Raw genomic sequence first — 13,351 nt, 5'->3', positions numbered from 1 at the left:
ATAATTCATTTAATATTCTTTAATGACTGTTTTGTGCATCTCTGGCTGTTTGCTTTTTCACTCCCTTCAGCTGCATCATGATTTCACAAATCTCCTTCTGTAATGCCTGTGAATAAATGTGTGAAATTTAATTTAACCTCTACACATTACCTCTGAGAGTGTGTAACTCATTACAAAAAACCCAAAAAACAACAACAAAAAAAACACCTACTAGAACGTGACGGAGCAGCCTGACCCTCTGCTGCCATCTAGTGTGCATTTGGAGCTACTGACTGTCCCAGAAGCACCTCAAACCATTCTTGACCATTCAAGTCAGGAAGTCAATACAATAAACTGAAAATACAGATATATGACAATGAATCTTTTCAGAAGTGAAATGTTTATTTCAATCTTCCAAAACTTCTACAGTTAAAAATTTACCAGCATGTCACTTTTCCTCCATTATCATCATCAGCTGCATTCTTTGTTAGCTACACTAATTTACACATCAACAGTTTAAAATGTATCAAAATCTAAAAATTCCCAGTTGTACCTGGAGAACAAGGCAACTGAACGCTGTAACCTTCTTGCTTTACAATACTTTGTTTTGTTTTTTTAACAGATGTCATATGTATTTTGACAACATATAGCATAGTAGCAATCTGGTATGTTTCTAACAACGACAAAAAGCAGCAGATGTATTAAATGCTGAAAGAAAGAGGAAATAGCATTTGCCGACAGTAAAGACTTTTGACATCACAGGAAAGACAAAAATAATGTCCATTTCTCTGAAAATATACTGTATAAAGCCATTTCCTTAATGTAGCTTAAGAAAATTGGTATTCTTGGGTAGATCTGGATGACATGAATGCAACCACTTTCACATGAAATTGGCATCCCCAATCCCCAGGTAGAATACGCTGATTCTCAGACAGTAAAATATGACATTAAAATACAGCTTTAATAGGACAGAGAGCCACAATATTCTTGTATCCAGTTCCAATTTGTGGCTTGAATAAAATAAATAGAAGTTTAATTTGTATGTTAAAAGGCATGTGTTAAAAGAGGAAAAAAAAAGAGTAAAATAAAGAGGCTTTCTAAATAAAATTAAAGGTTGCCAGTGAGGGCTGAGTCCATGAGGTCATCATCTTCATTTCTCATATACATTGGACTGGGCCGGGATGGACGCTCTGAACCCAGCATGGACAAAGATGAATCTGAAGCTGAGATGGGTGACCGGGACCAACTGTCTGCTTTTATTGGATGAGAAGATGGACCCATGGACATGGAAGACTTCTTTTTCTCTTTGTCCCTGTCCCGTTCTCGGTCTCTGTCCCTCTCCCGTTCCCTCTCCTTCTGCTTCTTCTTCTCCTTCTTGTGTTTCTTGTGCTTCTCCCCTGAGCTGAGAGGAATGGAGCTCATGTAGTCCTGGGGGGGGAGCGGGCGAATGGTCTGGTCATCGTCTGAGCTGGGGCTGTTCTGGTGGGACTTTTCGGCTACTGAGCTGCTGCCCGACTCACTCTCGCTGTCGTGGTTGAGCGGGGTATATCCTGGTGAGCGGCTATGGCTTGGGGAGGAACGGTCATGCTTGGGAGTAGAGCCACTGAAGAGGGGGGAAGCTTTGAGGCTAGAAATCTGGGGACGCATTGAGTCACCAGATCCTTCCCCTGCTTTCTGAAGGGTCACTTTGGCCTTGATGCTTGGTGAGCCACCATCAGGTTTGCTTATGATAATTTTGGCCAGACCGGTTGTACCCACACCCCCTGCTTTTGAGTCTATTAGCTTTTTGTCCCCAGTGTTCCCCCCTGAAACAGACACTTTTAATTTTGCCTCTTTGTCTGACTTTTCCCGCTTATACTCCCCACTTTGAGAGGATGAGGCATGCTTGGAAGGACCCATGTTTGAAGGTCCACTGTTGGGAATATTTCCAGGGCCACCACCACCACAAGGAGCAGATCCCGAACCAGTTCCCCCTGCTGGTGGCCCTACCTCACAACCATCCTCCCCGACACCTCCTCCGCCAACACTCTTAAGTTTATCTATGACTGCTGTAAGAGAGGGTTTCTTGTTTCGACTGGGAGACTTTCCTTTGGCATTGGGGTTATTTGCATTGTTCTGACCAGCGCCACCACCCCCACTTCCTCCACCTCCTCCCCCTCCACCAGTGCTGCTTCCACTTCCTCCTCCTCCTGCCCCTCCTCCCCCTCCACTTCCACCTCCACCACCCCCATACTGAGACTGGGAGCCACCTGAGTAGGTCATGGAACCAGAGGATGAAGATGAACTGGAGGATGATGAGGAAGATGTGGAACCAGAGGAGCTCCCACCCATTGGCTTTTGGGAGCTCATTCCTCCACCAGAGGAAGATTTGGACCCTCCAGAGCTGCTACCTCCTGAACCCATTGGTGATTTAGCCTTGGAAGAAGGAGGTGTTCCTGGAACCTGGGACTGCTGCATTTTCATAGGGGAGGACAATTTGTCACCAGAGCTACTGGAACGGGAGTGAGACGGGGAGATATTGAGCTTTATGTTGGGGTTCATGAGAGACCCAGAAGGCTTGCCCCCCTGAGGCTTTATTTTATTACTACTTCCAATTCCACTCCCACTACCTCCAGGCCCTGACAGTCCATGCTTGGTGATTGGGGAGGATCCTGGTTTGCCAACACCCATTCCTTGGGAGGAGCCTTTAGACTGGGATGGCCCACCTCCACCCCCTATTCCTGCACTCCCTGGCTTGGAGCTGTTGCCTTGCGTTGTGGAGCCTTCTTTGGACTTGACCTTCCCAGAGGAGGAGGAGTGCGAATGATGGCTTTTGCTGCTGCTGGTTCCTCCTGCTCCCCCTGTGCTGCTTGTGGCTGAGCTGCTGGAGGTGTATCCACTGTGGGATGACGTTTTCCCCCCGGTTATGGTCCCTTTTGGGATCTGAATAGTGATTTTAGGAATTGGTGGTGTTGCGCCACCGGGAGGAGTTTGCGAGCGTCCTGAACTACCAGGAGATTTGGAGCCTCCTCCACTTACACTTCCCCCAGAGCCTGAGCCACCACTAGGAGGTGTATATGGTCGTCCCCCCGAGCTGTGAGAGGGAGATTTCCCGTCTGGGTCAAGTTTTTTGCGTTTTGGTGGTTTTTCTTTAGACTTTCCCTCACTAGATGGAGTCCTGCTGCGTTTGACCTGTTTTCCCTCTGTTGAACTGCTTCCCATCCCTATCCCAGAACTGCCTCCACCGCTACCCCCATTCTCATCCTTTGGCCGCATGAGTCCCGGTTGTTGTTTAACTTTTGGTTCTGCACTTTTAAAGTCACTGCATACTGTTCCGGGGCCCATTATGAGGGGGCTCTGGGACCCTCCACCATGTGTGTCTCCCAAATCAGGAGCTGGCCCCAGGAGTGGTTTTCCACCACCACTGCTGCCTCCAGGACCCATCCCCATATCAAAAGTGTCCTTCAGTGAGCGCTCAGGGGTACTCTGCCCATGTGGAGTGGGATTCTGAGGTGTTCCTGACGGGGTATTCTGCTGGCTACTTGCCCCAAAACCCTTGACAAGGTCTATGTCTCCATCAGCACTTGGAGAGCTGTCATCAAAGTAGGTCTGGGAAAAGCCATGGCCTGAGGTCAGGAGGTCAGCATTGAAGTCAGAAGCATCAGGGAAGAAATTGGTGGACGAAGAATCACTGGTGGGAGTGGCGGCAGTAGCAGCTGCCTCAGCAATCAAGTCAGCAGCATCAGTAAAAGGATTCTCATTACTGTTGGTATTGAAAATGTCTGCCGAGTCAAACACTGCACTGCCCTGACCTGAGCTGGAGGAATCGCGGATTGGGGTACCAAGGGGACCTACATCCTCCCCACCACTGCCCATGGGGTGCTGCCCATGGCTCCCACAGCTGCCTTTGCCTGTCTGTTCGGGTAAATCTGACAAGATTTCTGTGATATCAGGTCCAATGCTATCAGAGCTAGAGAGGCGAACCATACGAGGTGGTACAGTACCCGGTGGTAGCTGTTGCTGAGACTGGACATGAGACTGTGAGTAAGGCATGCTAGGGCCAGAGGGTGGTGTTCCACATTGGCTAGGTGCTGGAGTGATGCTATGCGGCGTGTCTAGGCCATCAGTAGTGAGGTTGACATCAAAAATAGAATTTTGAGATGCATCCACATCCATAGAGAGGAGCTCACGGTGGAAGTCATCCTCATGTGTGACTGGGTGGTGCTGGTGGTGTTGCGGCATCGAAGATGCCTGTTGTGATTTCATGCCTAAACCACCACTTCCACCACCTGCAGCAGTACCGGGCATCATGCCACCCTTTTCTGTCCCCCGTGGGCGTTTCTTTTTCCCTTTGGTGTTACCTCCAGAACAGGTACCACCCATACCCTCTGTCCGTGGGGAGCCAGATGAAGAATTCTGCCTCTCTAATGGACTAGAACCATACAGTGTGGCAAAATCTTGCGTGGGGTTGTCCTTCAACAAGTTCATCAACATAGGATGATTCTTGGTGTTGCTGGCAGGGGAGGATGTTGGGGGTGGAGTCTGGTGGGGTGGTGGTGCATTCTGGGAGCTGGGACTAGAACCCACACTTCCAGTTATCTGTAACAGACTTGTCAGTATGGGATTCTGGGTGACTTTGTTGTAGTCATCTGAATGACCTTGACCAAGCTGTTGCTGCTGATGTTGTTGCTGCAACGGTTGCTGGCCAGCCACCCCTCCTTGGGTTGGGAACTCTCCTCCTTGGGCTTGCCTCTCTGTTCGGGAAATCCCAAAGAGAGAAGTAATTGGACCTGCAAAATTAGGTCCCCCAGGAGGTCCTCCTCCAGTCGGTGTGTTACCTCCTGTAAGACCAGTTAATCCCATAGGGTTAGTTCCATCGCCTGTTGCCATGTTGTAGGTAGGACTACTGGAGGGTGGCAGGTTATTCTTCACCATGATCTCCACTGTCTGTGCAATAAGTGAGAGGGCTGGAGTGTCTGCCTGGATGGTCTCTGCTTTTCTGCGAATGGCCCGCATGGTTACAGGGATGGACATGCATCTACGAAGAGGAGGAAACAATTACCATAAAAAACATATTCAGTCCACATTTATGCATTGAGGAGGAATTAGCAATCTTACCTTTGGACCACTTTCGTGATGAATTCATCAGTGCAGATCAGAGCATCTGAGAGTCCTTTATATAGCTTGCAGGACACCTGTCTGGAGTCAATCACCTCCATGACCACTAGAGGAAGGAGGTCAGACAGGACAGAGGACTCAGCAAAAGCAAATTAATGATATCGCAACTGATTTCACAATTTACACATTTTCATATCACTTTTATTCGAGGACCCTGTTTAAGTAATATCAACACATGCTGGATTACTGAGATTTTGTATAAGTGAGCGCTCACCACAGACTAATGACTCATTGACTGGATGCTGGAAGGACACGCTGAAACTCGAGTCAGTAAGAGGACATACTTCAAACTGCAGCAGGCCTGCACTGTCTGAGGGAACACAACGAAGATGCTACACTCATCACATGGAATTTAACATATCAGACACAAACACACACACACAAAAACTGAGTACAAGTTGTTGACTAACCAAAGACAACAAGTCAGAAGCCAGGCACTTACCTTCCTTGATGGAAGTTCTTTTCACACAGCTGCCAATCAAGGTGTTATAGGCTGCCTGGTGCCGAATGATATCCAACAAGAGTGGCACTTGTGCTGGGTGGCGGAAGGGAATCTTGGACACCAGTGCTCCTTGAAGAGAGCAACCGTCTTGCACTGGGGCATCACCATTCAGAAAGTAACAGTGCTGCTGATCTGGCAACACCTATGAAAGTGTAAAGGTCTCTTTCAGGTTTTCTCAAACAAACAGTGATTTTTGTGGATAATCTAAAACGTCTTTTGTATCGGCTGTGTGTATCTTTATTTTTTCTAATTCAGGGTCCTTTTCCCTTCGCAAACTACAGACCATGAATGCAGCTGTCTTTCATAACCAGCAAAGCATCATCGAAAGTCATAAATTTTGTATGCAGAATGACAGGAAAGTACACATTACTACACTTTTGTTTTCCAAAAGTGTATGAATACAAGATGGCAGAGAGGGGTTCTGTACAACAGAACATGTCAAACAAAAAGGCAGAACGAAAGCCCTGTACAACATTGCTGTAACCAAAAAACAGTTATGAAACCGTAAAGCATAGGTTGGAAGTAGAAAGAAACTGAATAAAGGGTAAGAAGAGAAATTCTACATATTAATGATGTGCGTGGAGGTATTGTGTGTGTCTGCTCACACAATAGAAGTGCATGTTGTGTGAGGTCGGTGGCGTGGAGCTGCCCTCCTCCAAAAGCTGCCGTTGGCTCTGGACAATTAACTGGTAGAGAGGTGAGAGGCTGGGTGGGCTCTCAAACACTGGGATTGCTGTGAAGAAACGGAGAGGTTCAAGTCTAAATCATCAAACAAAGAAGTATCTTTCTTTGTTTCTCTGTTCATGAGGTTAACTCACAAGTAGCATTACCCATCCTCTGAATAAAGGACAGTGAGAAAGGCATGGGGCGGTTCATCTTCAGATAAAAACAAGCTGGGAGGTCCACACAGTTGGAGTTGGTCACAGTGGAAAAGGAAGGTGTCCTGAAATACGACAAAAATAAATTAATCAGCTGTCTCTCTGTTCTCTGTAGGACTTTATATGTTTTTACTGAAAATAGGAGGTACCCCTTGTTGTCCACTGGGTGCGATCCGGTGATGAGCGGAGCAATTGGGAGCTTGTAGACAGCTGAGGTTCCCTCAATTGTCACGGAAACACTGACACCCAGAGAGCGTGGAACTGCAAAGTTTATCCAAGTGTCCACACAAGGAAAAGAGTGACAGAGGTCACACATGAATAGTTAGAGTGCTTTAGCAAATCGTATGGCTAGAAGCTCATCCTTGTCCTATTTACCTTTATGAATTCAGCCACTTCATCTATGCACTTACCATTGCTGTCTGTTAAGTTGAGCTGTGTGCCTGTTCCCTCCTCAAATATGTCATAAGGGGACACGTAACACTGAAGAGTAACAAGATGGCCACCACTCCTGGCTGTCAACAAGCCCACACTACCATGAAGAATGGTCTCCACTGTATTGGCATTGGTTGCTAACCTAGAAAACACACATCAACTGACTGCATTAAAAAAAACAGACCTTTAACATTTTGAATAGATCTCTCTTCCTGCATGACTAATGATGAATGATCTAAGTGTAGCTTAAAAAATAAACTGAAATCAGCTGCTATTACATCTTTCTCATACACCTGGTTAAATAACTTACCAGGAAATGACATGCCTCTGTCGATTTAGGTGCTCTTGTTAGCTCCACACTAACTGAATCTTGAGACCATCATCACTTATAAAATTGTATTTTTAGTTTGCTTCATTAGCCCATAGCATGATATCACAGCCTGGCAACATTTGCTAAACACTAGTAACCCAAAGATACTAAGGATGAGGTACAAGGTGACAAAAAGAGATCATGCGAAGTTACCTAAACATGTGCATCATCTTGGTGAGATCAAGCTCCAAAGACTGCAGTGCTATATACATCTTGGTTTTGAGCTTGCTGGAACACAGAAATTAAGATGATTGAATAAACCTGGAAACAATAACAACCATAAACACACCTGGCATCTGCGCCTCATGGAACAACTGTCCATTACAAGCAGTTAAATGTATTTTAGCCTTATACAAAAATGAACGAATAAAACGAATAACAATACTTAGCAAAACATAGAGTGTATTCAGTTAATCAGCTGTCCATACCAGACTGTTTGGATCCACAATACTCAAATAATGGACAGAAATTTTTCACTCAAAAGTCTACTAACTTGTCTCCAGGCAGCTTGTACAGCTCTACCAGTCCCTTCAGATGTTTGGAAAACTCTTCAAAGTTCTTCTCCCTGATGTGAAGCAGGAAGAGAGGTGCTTTAGACAGCTTTCAGACATATACAAGCATTTCTCACAGCTGCCTGCATCATTCCACAACACAGAAATCCTTCACTATAGTTTGTATTGCTTGTCATAAGAGGATTCTACAATGAAGTACATGGTTTCTACTGACCTTAGATGTTGAATCAGCTCAGGACAACTCTGTGGCCAACAAATACAGATAAGAAAATTATAATACAGGTATTCACGATTAATGGAATCAATTAAAGAGAACCATTTGAATAATGGAGTCAAATAGAAGTTACAGTAAACTGACCGTAGGGTTTTCTCCCTGATGAGCCACCTTGACATCTACTAGCTGGCCACTGGTGTCCAGCTGCACCTCCACATAAAACATGTCTGATGTGATGTAACACTCAGTACCTGATGGGCTGAGGTGAGAGCCCAGCCTGTTCAAACGAGACAAGAAACAAGAGAAAATTACAGAGATAGAGTAAAATGTTATTTCTGTATATCAAACAATTGACTCAGTCCAGAAGGAATAATTACAAGGAAAATAGTACACACAACAAACACCTGTAATAATCTAAGAGTAGCCCACTCAGTTATTTAATGGATGAAAGTTTCAAGTGTTTTATTCTCATATATACGCTCCTCAAACCATCGACCTGAACACCCTTCATCCTCCATCACCCTCAATTTCCTGTACTGAACAGTGCCTTCCGAATTAGTCAGTGTTGGGAGACGACAGGTGCAAAAGGGGAAACACTCACATGTTTTGCCGCGCGATGGATTCTAGACGATCTGTCATGGAGGGGAGAGATGAAACTGAAAAAGAAGGAAGAGAAGAACGGGAAAAGTTAATTTCAGTCTGAATACAGTTGTGTTTCTAATGAGGGAAAGTAACAAATTCTTGTTGCTCCGCTCTCCCTTGTGTTCCTGTACATTCAAGGCTACTTTTGTCCTTTAGAGTCTCACCTTTCAGCGCTCTCTGCAGGGTCTCCAAGCAGGTGAGCAGGAGCTGGTGACCTGCGGCATTCATCACACCGCGCTTCTCCTGGGACAGTGCAAAGAAAAACAGAGAAATTAGATAATAGTTGAAAAAAGATTAAAGTGCTATGTCAACAAGATTTATTGATCAAGTTTGTTTTTCACTGGCTTAGTCAGCATTATAGATCAGACATTTAAATGTCACCACTATAGTTTCACTGGCCCAGCAGCTAAATTCTGAACATAAAAACTTCTTAATGTAATTATTAACCAAATGTGCGCTATGCGCAGAATTCAATCTGATTGACCATGACAGACACTGACAATGACTAATGTTCAAGTGAGTGTGTAGGAATGACCTCATGTTCATCAAGTATTGACTGTTTCTTTTTCAGGATAAAAGAACACAAGAAGCAAGTTACACTTAGCAGCTTTTTCCTGCAAACTTGCTATATTTTTTTTTCTGCCCTGCCTGTTTTTTCTTGAATTTCAACATGTTGGTTCAGGTCTGACTATAGCATCGGAGGGTATCAAGACTGTCAAAGGACAACCATGCCCACGTCTACTGGTTCCAGACCTTCAGGCAATCTTCGATATAGAAACCAGCCACAGGTTTAAAGAGGTACTTTGTAAATTCAAACAGCTCATTTTTCTTTTCTTTTTTTCAGAGAAAGATGTCTCTGTCTCACCATGGCCTGACGAACAACCTTGCAGGTCTCCTGCCATGGCCGTGAAGCATTGTGCTTTGTGTGAAGCTTCTCCAGCAAAGCAGCCATGCGACTCTGCTTCTCTGCCTCTGAAAAAAGATGCACCATACATTACATAACAGCTGAACAAAAGTTTGCAAGTTTCAAACATCTCCCACGCATTTCTAGACAATTTAATTAAACTGTAACATAACTGACTGACAGCCATTCTTCAACCATTGGACTTTTTTCTCCAATACTGAAACAAAAACAAACAAGTATACAGCAAATAACCAACAATCTCATAACGCGTCTTTGTTATGTACAAACATGAGGAAGTTTCTTTTGTTTTTGTTGTAAAATGTACTGGACTGCTGTACTAGATGGCAGAATTTTAGCTAAGTGCATTTTCTAAACTGTATTACTTATGGTAATACAATTTGATCAAAATAACAATTAGTTAAATGAGTCACAAATGAGAGCACGAATCCCTGTTATGTTAGGGGAATCCACAGTACAAGTAAATTAATGATAGATATGTTCAGCAATAAATCATGACATTTTACTCCATTTTTGTTTTGTATAAATGGTACCAAAACAATTGCAACTGCGTTTCTGAGTCCCCACCTGATACACATATAAGACTGTGTCATGTCATGGTGTCAACAAAACGGAGGCTAATGCACTGGTATCATGATCTGTCATAATGAGCTACTACAGTGCTACAGCTTCTTAGTTCATACTTCATAGGTGGGAATACTTGCACGTTTGTTGTTATTGTTGTACTTGTCAAATTAAGGCAAACTTGTGTGGTGTCAGTACATTATTTTCAAGGACCTTTGTGTGGCCCCTAACGTTAACGTTACTGTTAAACTATTCAACAAAGTTGATAGCAAGCTGCTAACGTTAGCTATTTACTCAATATAGCTAGGAGCTAACTACTAAGTTACTTCACCAAGCACAATATCTGCTCGGTGCCATTAACTTGCGTTTCACGAGGGAATGTTATTGAACTTTGACCAAAGAGGTGTAAATTCGCCCACTTCACATGTCAAAAGGATACATAAAAAAGAAAACATTAACGTTACACAGTCGGTTAAGGTAGCTCTTGACGCTAGCAGCCGTTAGCCTGAGTCGCAAACCAAATCACTAGCAATAATAACAACAATCAGGAAAACTAAAATTAAAGCACGGGTTGCGTCTTACCTGTGGCCTCTTCGGGTTTGATCCGATCTCCATGAGTCTGATTCCCTCCTTGCTGAACCGAGAGAGACAGCTCTCTCGCAGGGCTGCCGCTCTGCATTGTAACACCAGGCCCCGCCGCCATTGTCCCTCGGTCGCCGTTTCAGTTTCGCGGCTTCGTTTTCCGCGCTGCTCCCTCTGGGCTTCCGTACTGTATTATACTCGTAAACGGGTGAGTGGAAAATCTCTTCTCTAACTTGTATGAATTTACACTTGGTTCCAGCTCACACAACTTTTTCTTTAGCTTCAGAATAATATGTTTTGGAGACTTATTTAGTCATGCAACTCATTTGTGCCCTTTTCATTTTTTTAAATGCATGATTAAGACAGGTTTTCATTTGCAAGTTTGCAGCGTTTCTACAATTATTTCTTTTTTCATATTTAACGACGTCATTTAAGGAGAAACATGTCTTTGCCTTTATTCCTGAACGCAAAACTCAAATCCCTTGACTGGACTGCTTAAAATAAAAGACAATGTCTTACAAAGACTCCAGATGGCGTACGATCGCCGCAAGTAAATGATTCATGATTTGCCAAGAGCAAATAACAGCCAAAATCCAAGGGAAGGTTGAAATATTCATGTTGATATTCAGAAAAAGAATCATGCAGATTTTAAACATGAAGATAGTTTTATCCTGTAATTTATACTTTCTCTACCCTCATTTATCCATGCAGTCACAGGCAGCGATAGATAATTAAGCAGCAAATAAAGACATTTTAAACAGCAAAAGCAGCCATGCCCTGCACAGGCAACCACACACACACACACACACACACACACACACACACACACACTCACACACACACACACACACACACACACACACACACACACACCTGAGCCTATTGTACAGCTGAGCCTGTGGCAATGAGTGCTCTCTGGGGAGGATTTTCCCACCAACCATTATGACCTGCCTAAGAGAGGGAGCAGGAGTGTGTGCATGAATACATGTGCATTTGTGCATATGCAAAGATATATTTGTGAACATGAGTACAAAACCACACACACACGAACACACGCGCACACAGGAGATAGCTATAGACAGCAGTGGAGATGGAGAGGGAGCAGATTGGCATCGTCTGAGACAGTAGACAGACCCACAGATAGACATGAGAAAAGAGGGGAGGTGCCGCTATGTAATTGATGTGCCCACCAGGAGCTTTAGCTGGCTGCCTGGCATGGAAGAGGAGGTGGGCACCGCTGCCAAGACAGCAGTAGGAGAAAGGAAAGGGAGGCACGGGCCTTGGGGAGCACAGTAGCGGGCTGAAACCATGCCCATCAATCAGAGGCTAGTTCACCTTGCCATGCCAAGCGGGACCCCCCTCTGTGTCGAGGGAAGGGGTGGCACAGGGAGTGAGGCTGGCACAGTTGCTAAACCTTCCCTAATCCTCCTGGTGGGTGTATCAGTGCCACGTCCGAATGGCAGCGGAGTGGACGGAGCCAGACATGGGGAAAAGAAAAGAAAGTTCAGCCCCTATTCTGAAAGAGGTGTCACCACATGTTGTTAACATCATGATGTTAAATGTTAATATTATTTTGATGAAGGGCTGAAAAATACCACAGCTTCTCATAAAAAAAGCAGTTTAGGAGTTGTCGCATTGACCAGACAGCGTATTTTGCCCACTATATTACTTTGACATTCTTAGTAATCTCTTGTGTGTCACTCTGGAAAGACTTCAACAATATTAGCTCAATCTGTCCGTTGAATGTTGTGCCATGTGCTGTATGAATTCTGTGTTTTTTTGTTTTTTTAAACAGTATTTTATGTAATGGATTTTTAAAAAAGACTATTGTAACAAAGTATTGTGGATGGCTGACACCACAATACAAAAAGCCCAGACCTAGAGCATAAAAACAGCACACTCATATATATTTATAATATATATATAGAGAGCTGCATATCATATACACATGCATACACACCTATATATAAACACCACATGGTGGATAGTGTAGATTCTGTATACACACCTACATACTAGGCATAGACGCACACATACTCATGTATGCAACAAACTGTCCGTACTCATCCTTTTTTCAGACCTTCCTTATACTGTCAAAATCTTAGGATGTTGAAGGAGATACCCGTGTAACATCTCTATAAACACATGTATTTGATTTCCTCTGCATGTTTCCAGTTTTTAACACAAGGGACGGAGATGTGTGAACAGCTTGGCAACCTTATTGAGTGCTTTGAAGTTGACTACCCTCCTTTTTCACCATCTCTCGAGGTGAACTCACATTTTACCTGCTGTGAATAAAGATAGCCTATTTGGTGCATACATGCCAGCTTGACAATTCCTGGCTACCGCACAAATTAACCAGACAATGCAAATAACAGATTTGCTATATGGCTTTTGTGGCTGGTTTACAAGCAGTTTTATTAAGCCGAGTCTTGTATAAATGTGCCAAACAAAAGGAGTAGACTGAGCCGTTTGCTTTTCACCTATCATACAAGTTTGAGATCAGTGAGCCTGAAGGCTGGAAACGGTCCAGAAAACAGTGAAGCATTATCAGGACACAGTTTCTGCTTCTTTGGCACTGAGTGCCTTGAAGTGCA

General features: G+C 44.1%; 1 protein-coding gene across 1 annotated transcript; it reads right to left on the bottom strand.

Annotated features, from left to right (window-relative positions):
• Positions 1–362: 362 nt before the first annotated feature.
• On the bottom strand, positions 363–10,918 carry med1 (mediator complex subunit 1). The gene is made up of 16 exons (XM_070990630.1): positions 10,755–10,918; positions 9,552–9,658; positions 8,851–8,929; positions 8,646–8,700; positions 8,189–8,321; positions 8,045–8,073; positions 7,812–7,883; positions 7,472–7,546; positions 6,927–7,090; positions 6,666–6,777; positions 6,457–6,581; positions 6,244–6,371; positions 5,579–5,780; positions 5,351–5,446; positions 5,077–5,182; positions 363–4,996 (listed from the first exon to the last, which is right to left on the bottom strand). Exons 1-16 carry the CDS (start codon positions 10,873–10,875, stop codon positions 1,087–1,089), a joined length of 5,514 nt encoding a protein of 1,837 aa, XP_070846731.1. The 5' UTR covers positions 10,876–10,918; the 3' UTR covers positions 363–1,086.
• Between the last annotated feature and the right edge of the window lie 2,433 nt (positions 10,919–13,351).

Source organism: Chaetodon trifascialis, chromosome 21 (assembly GCF_039877785.1).
Source record: "Chaetodon trifascialis isolate fChaTrf1 chromosome 21, fChaTrf1.hap1, whole genome shotgun sequence".
Classification (NCBI taxonomy): Eukaryota; Metazoa; Chordata; class Actinopteri; order Chaetodontiformes; family Chaetodontidae; genus Chaetodon; species Chaetodon trifascialis.
Note: the sequence above shows the minus strand (reverse complement) of the source record. Positions and strands in the feature narration are given on the sequence as shown.

Bases quoted from the DNA above. Each gene is read 5' to 3' on its own strand.
- med1 (XM_070990630.1), bottom strand. From the start codon at position 10,875: ATGGCGGCGGGGCCTGGTGTTACAATGCAGAGCGGCAGCCCTGCGAGA. The intron at 8,322-8,645 runs GTGAGTGTTTCC...TCGTTTGAACAG, and splicing joins TCCATCGCGCGGCAAAACAT to GCTGGGCTCTCACCTCAGCC. The intron at 7,091-7,471 runs GTAACTTCGCAT...TGTGTTTTCTAG, and splicing joins AAGATGATGCACATGTTTAG to GTTAGCAACCAATGCCAATA.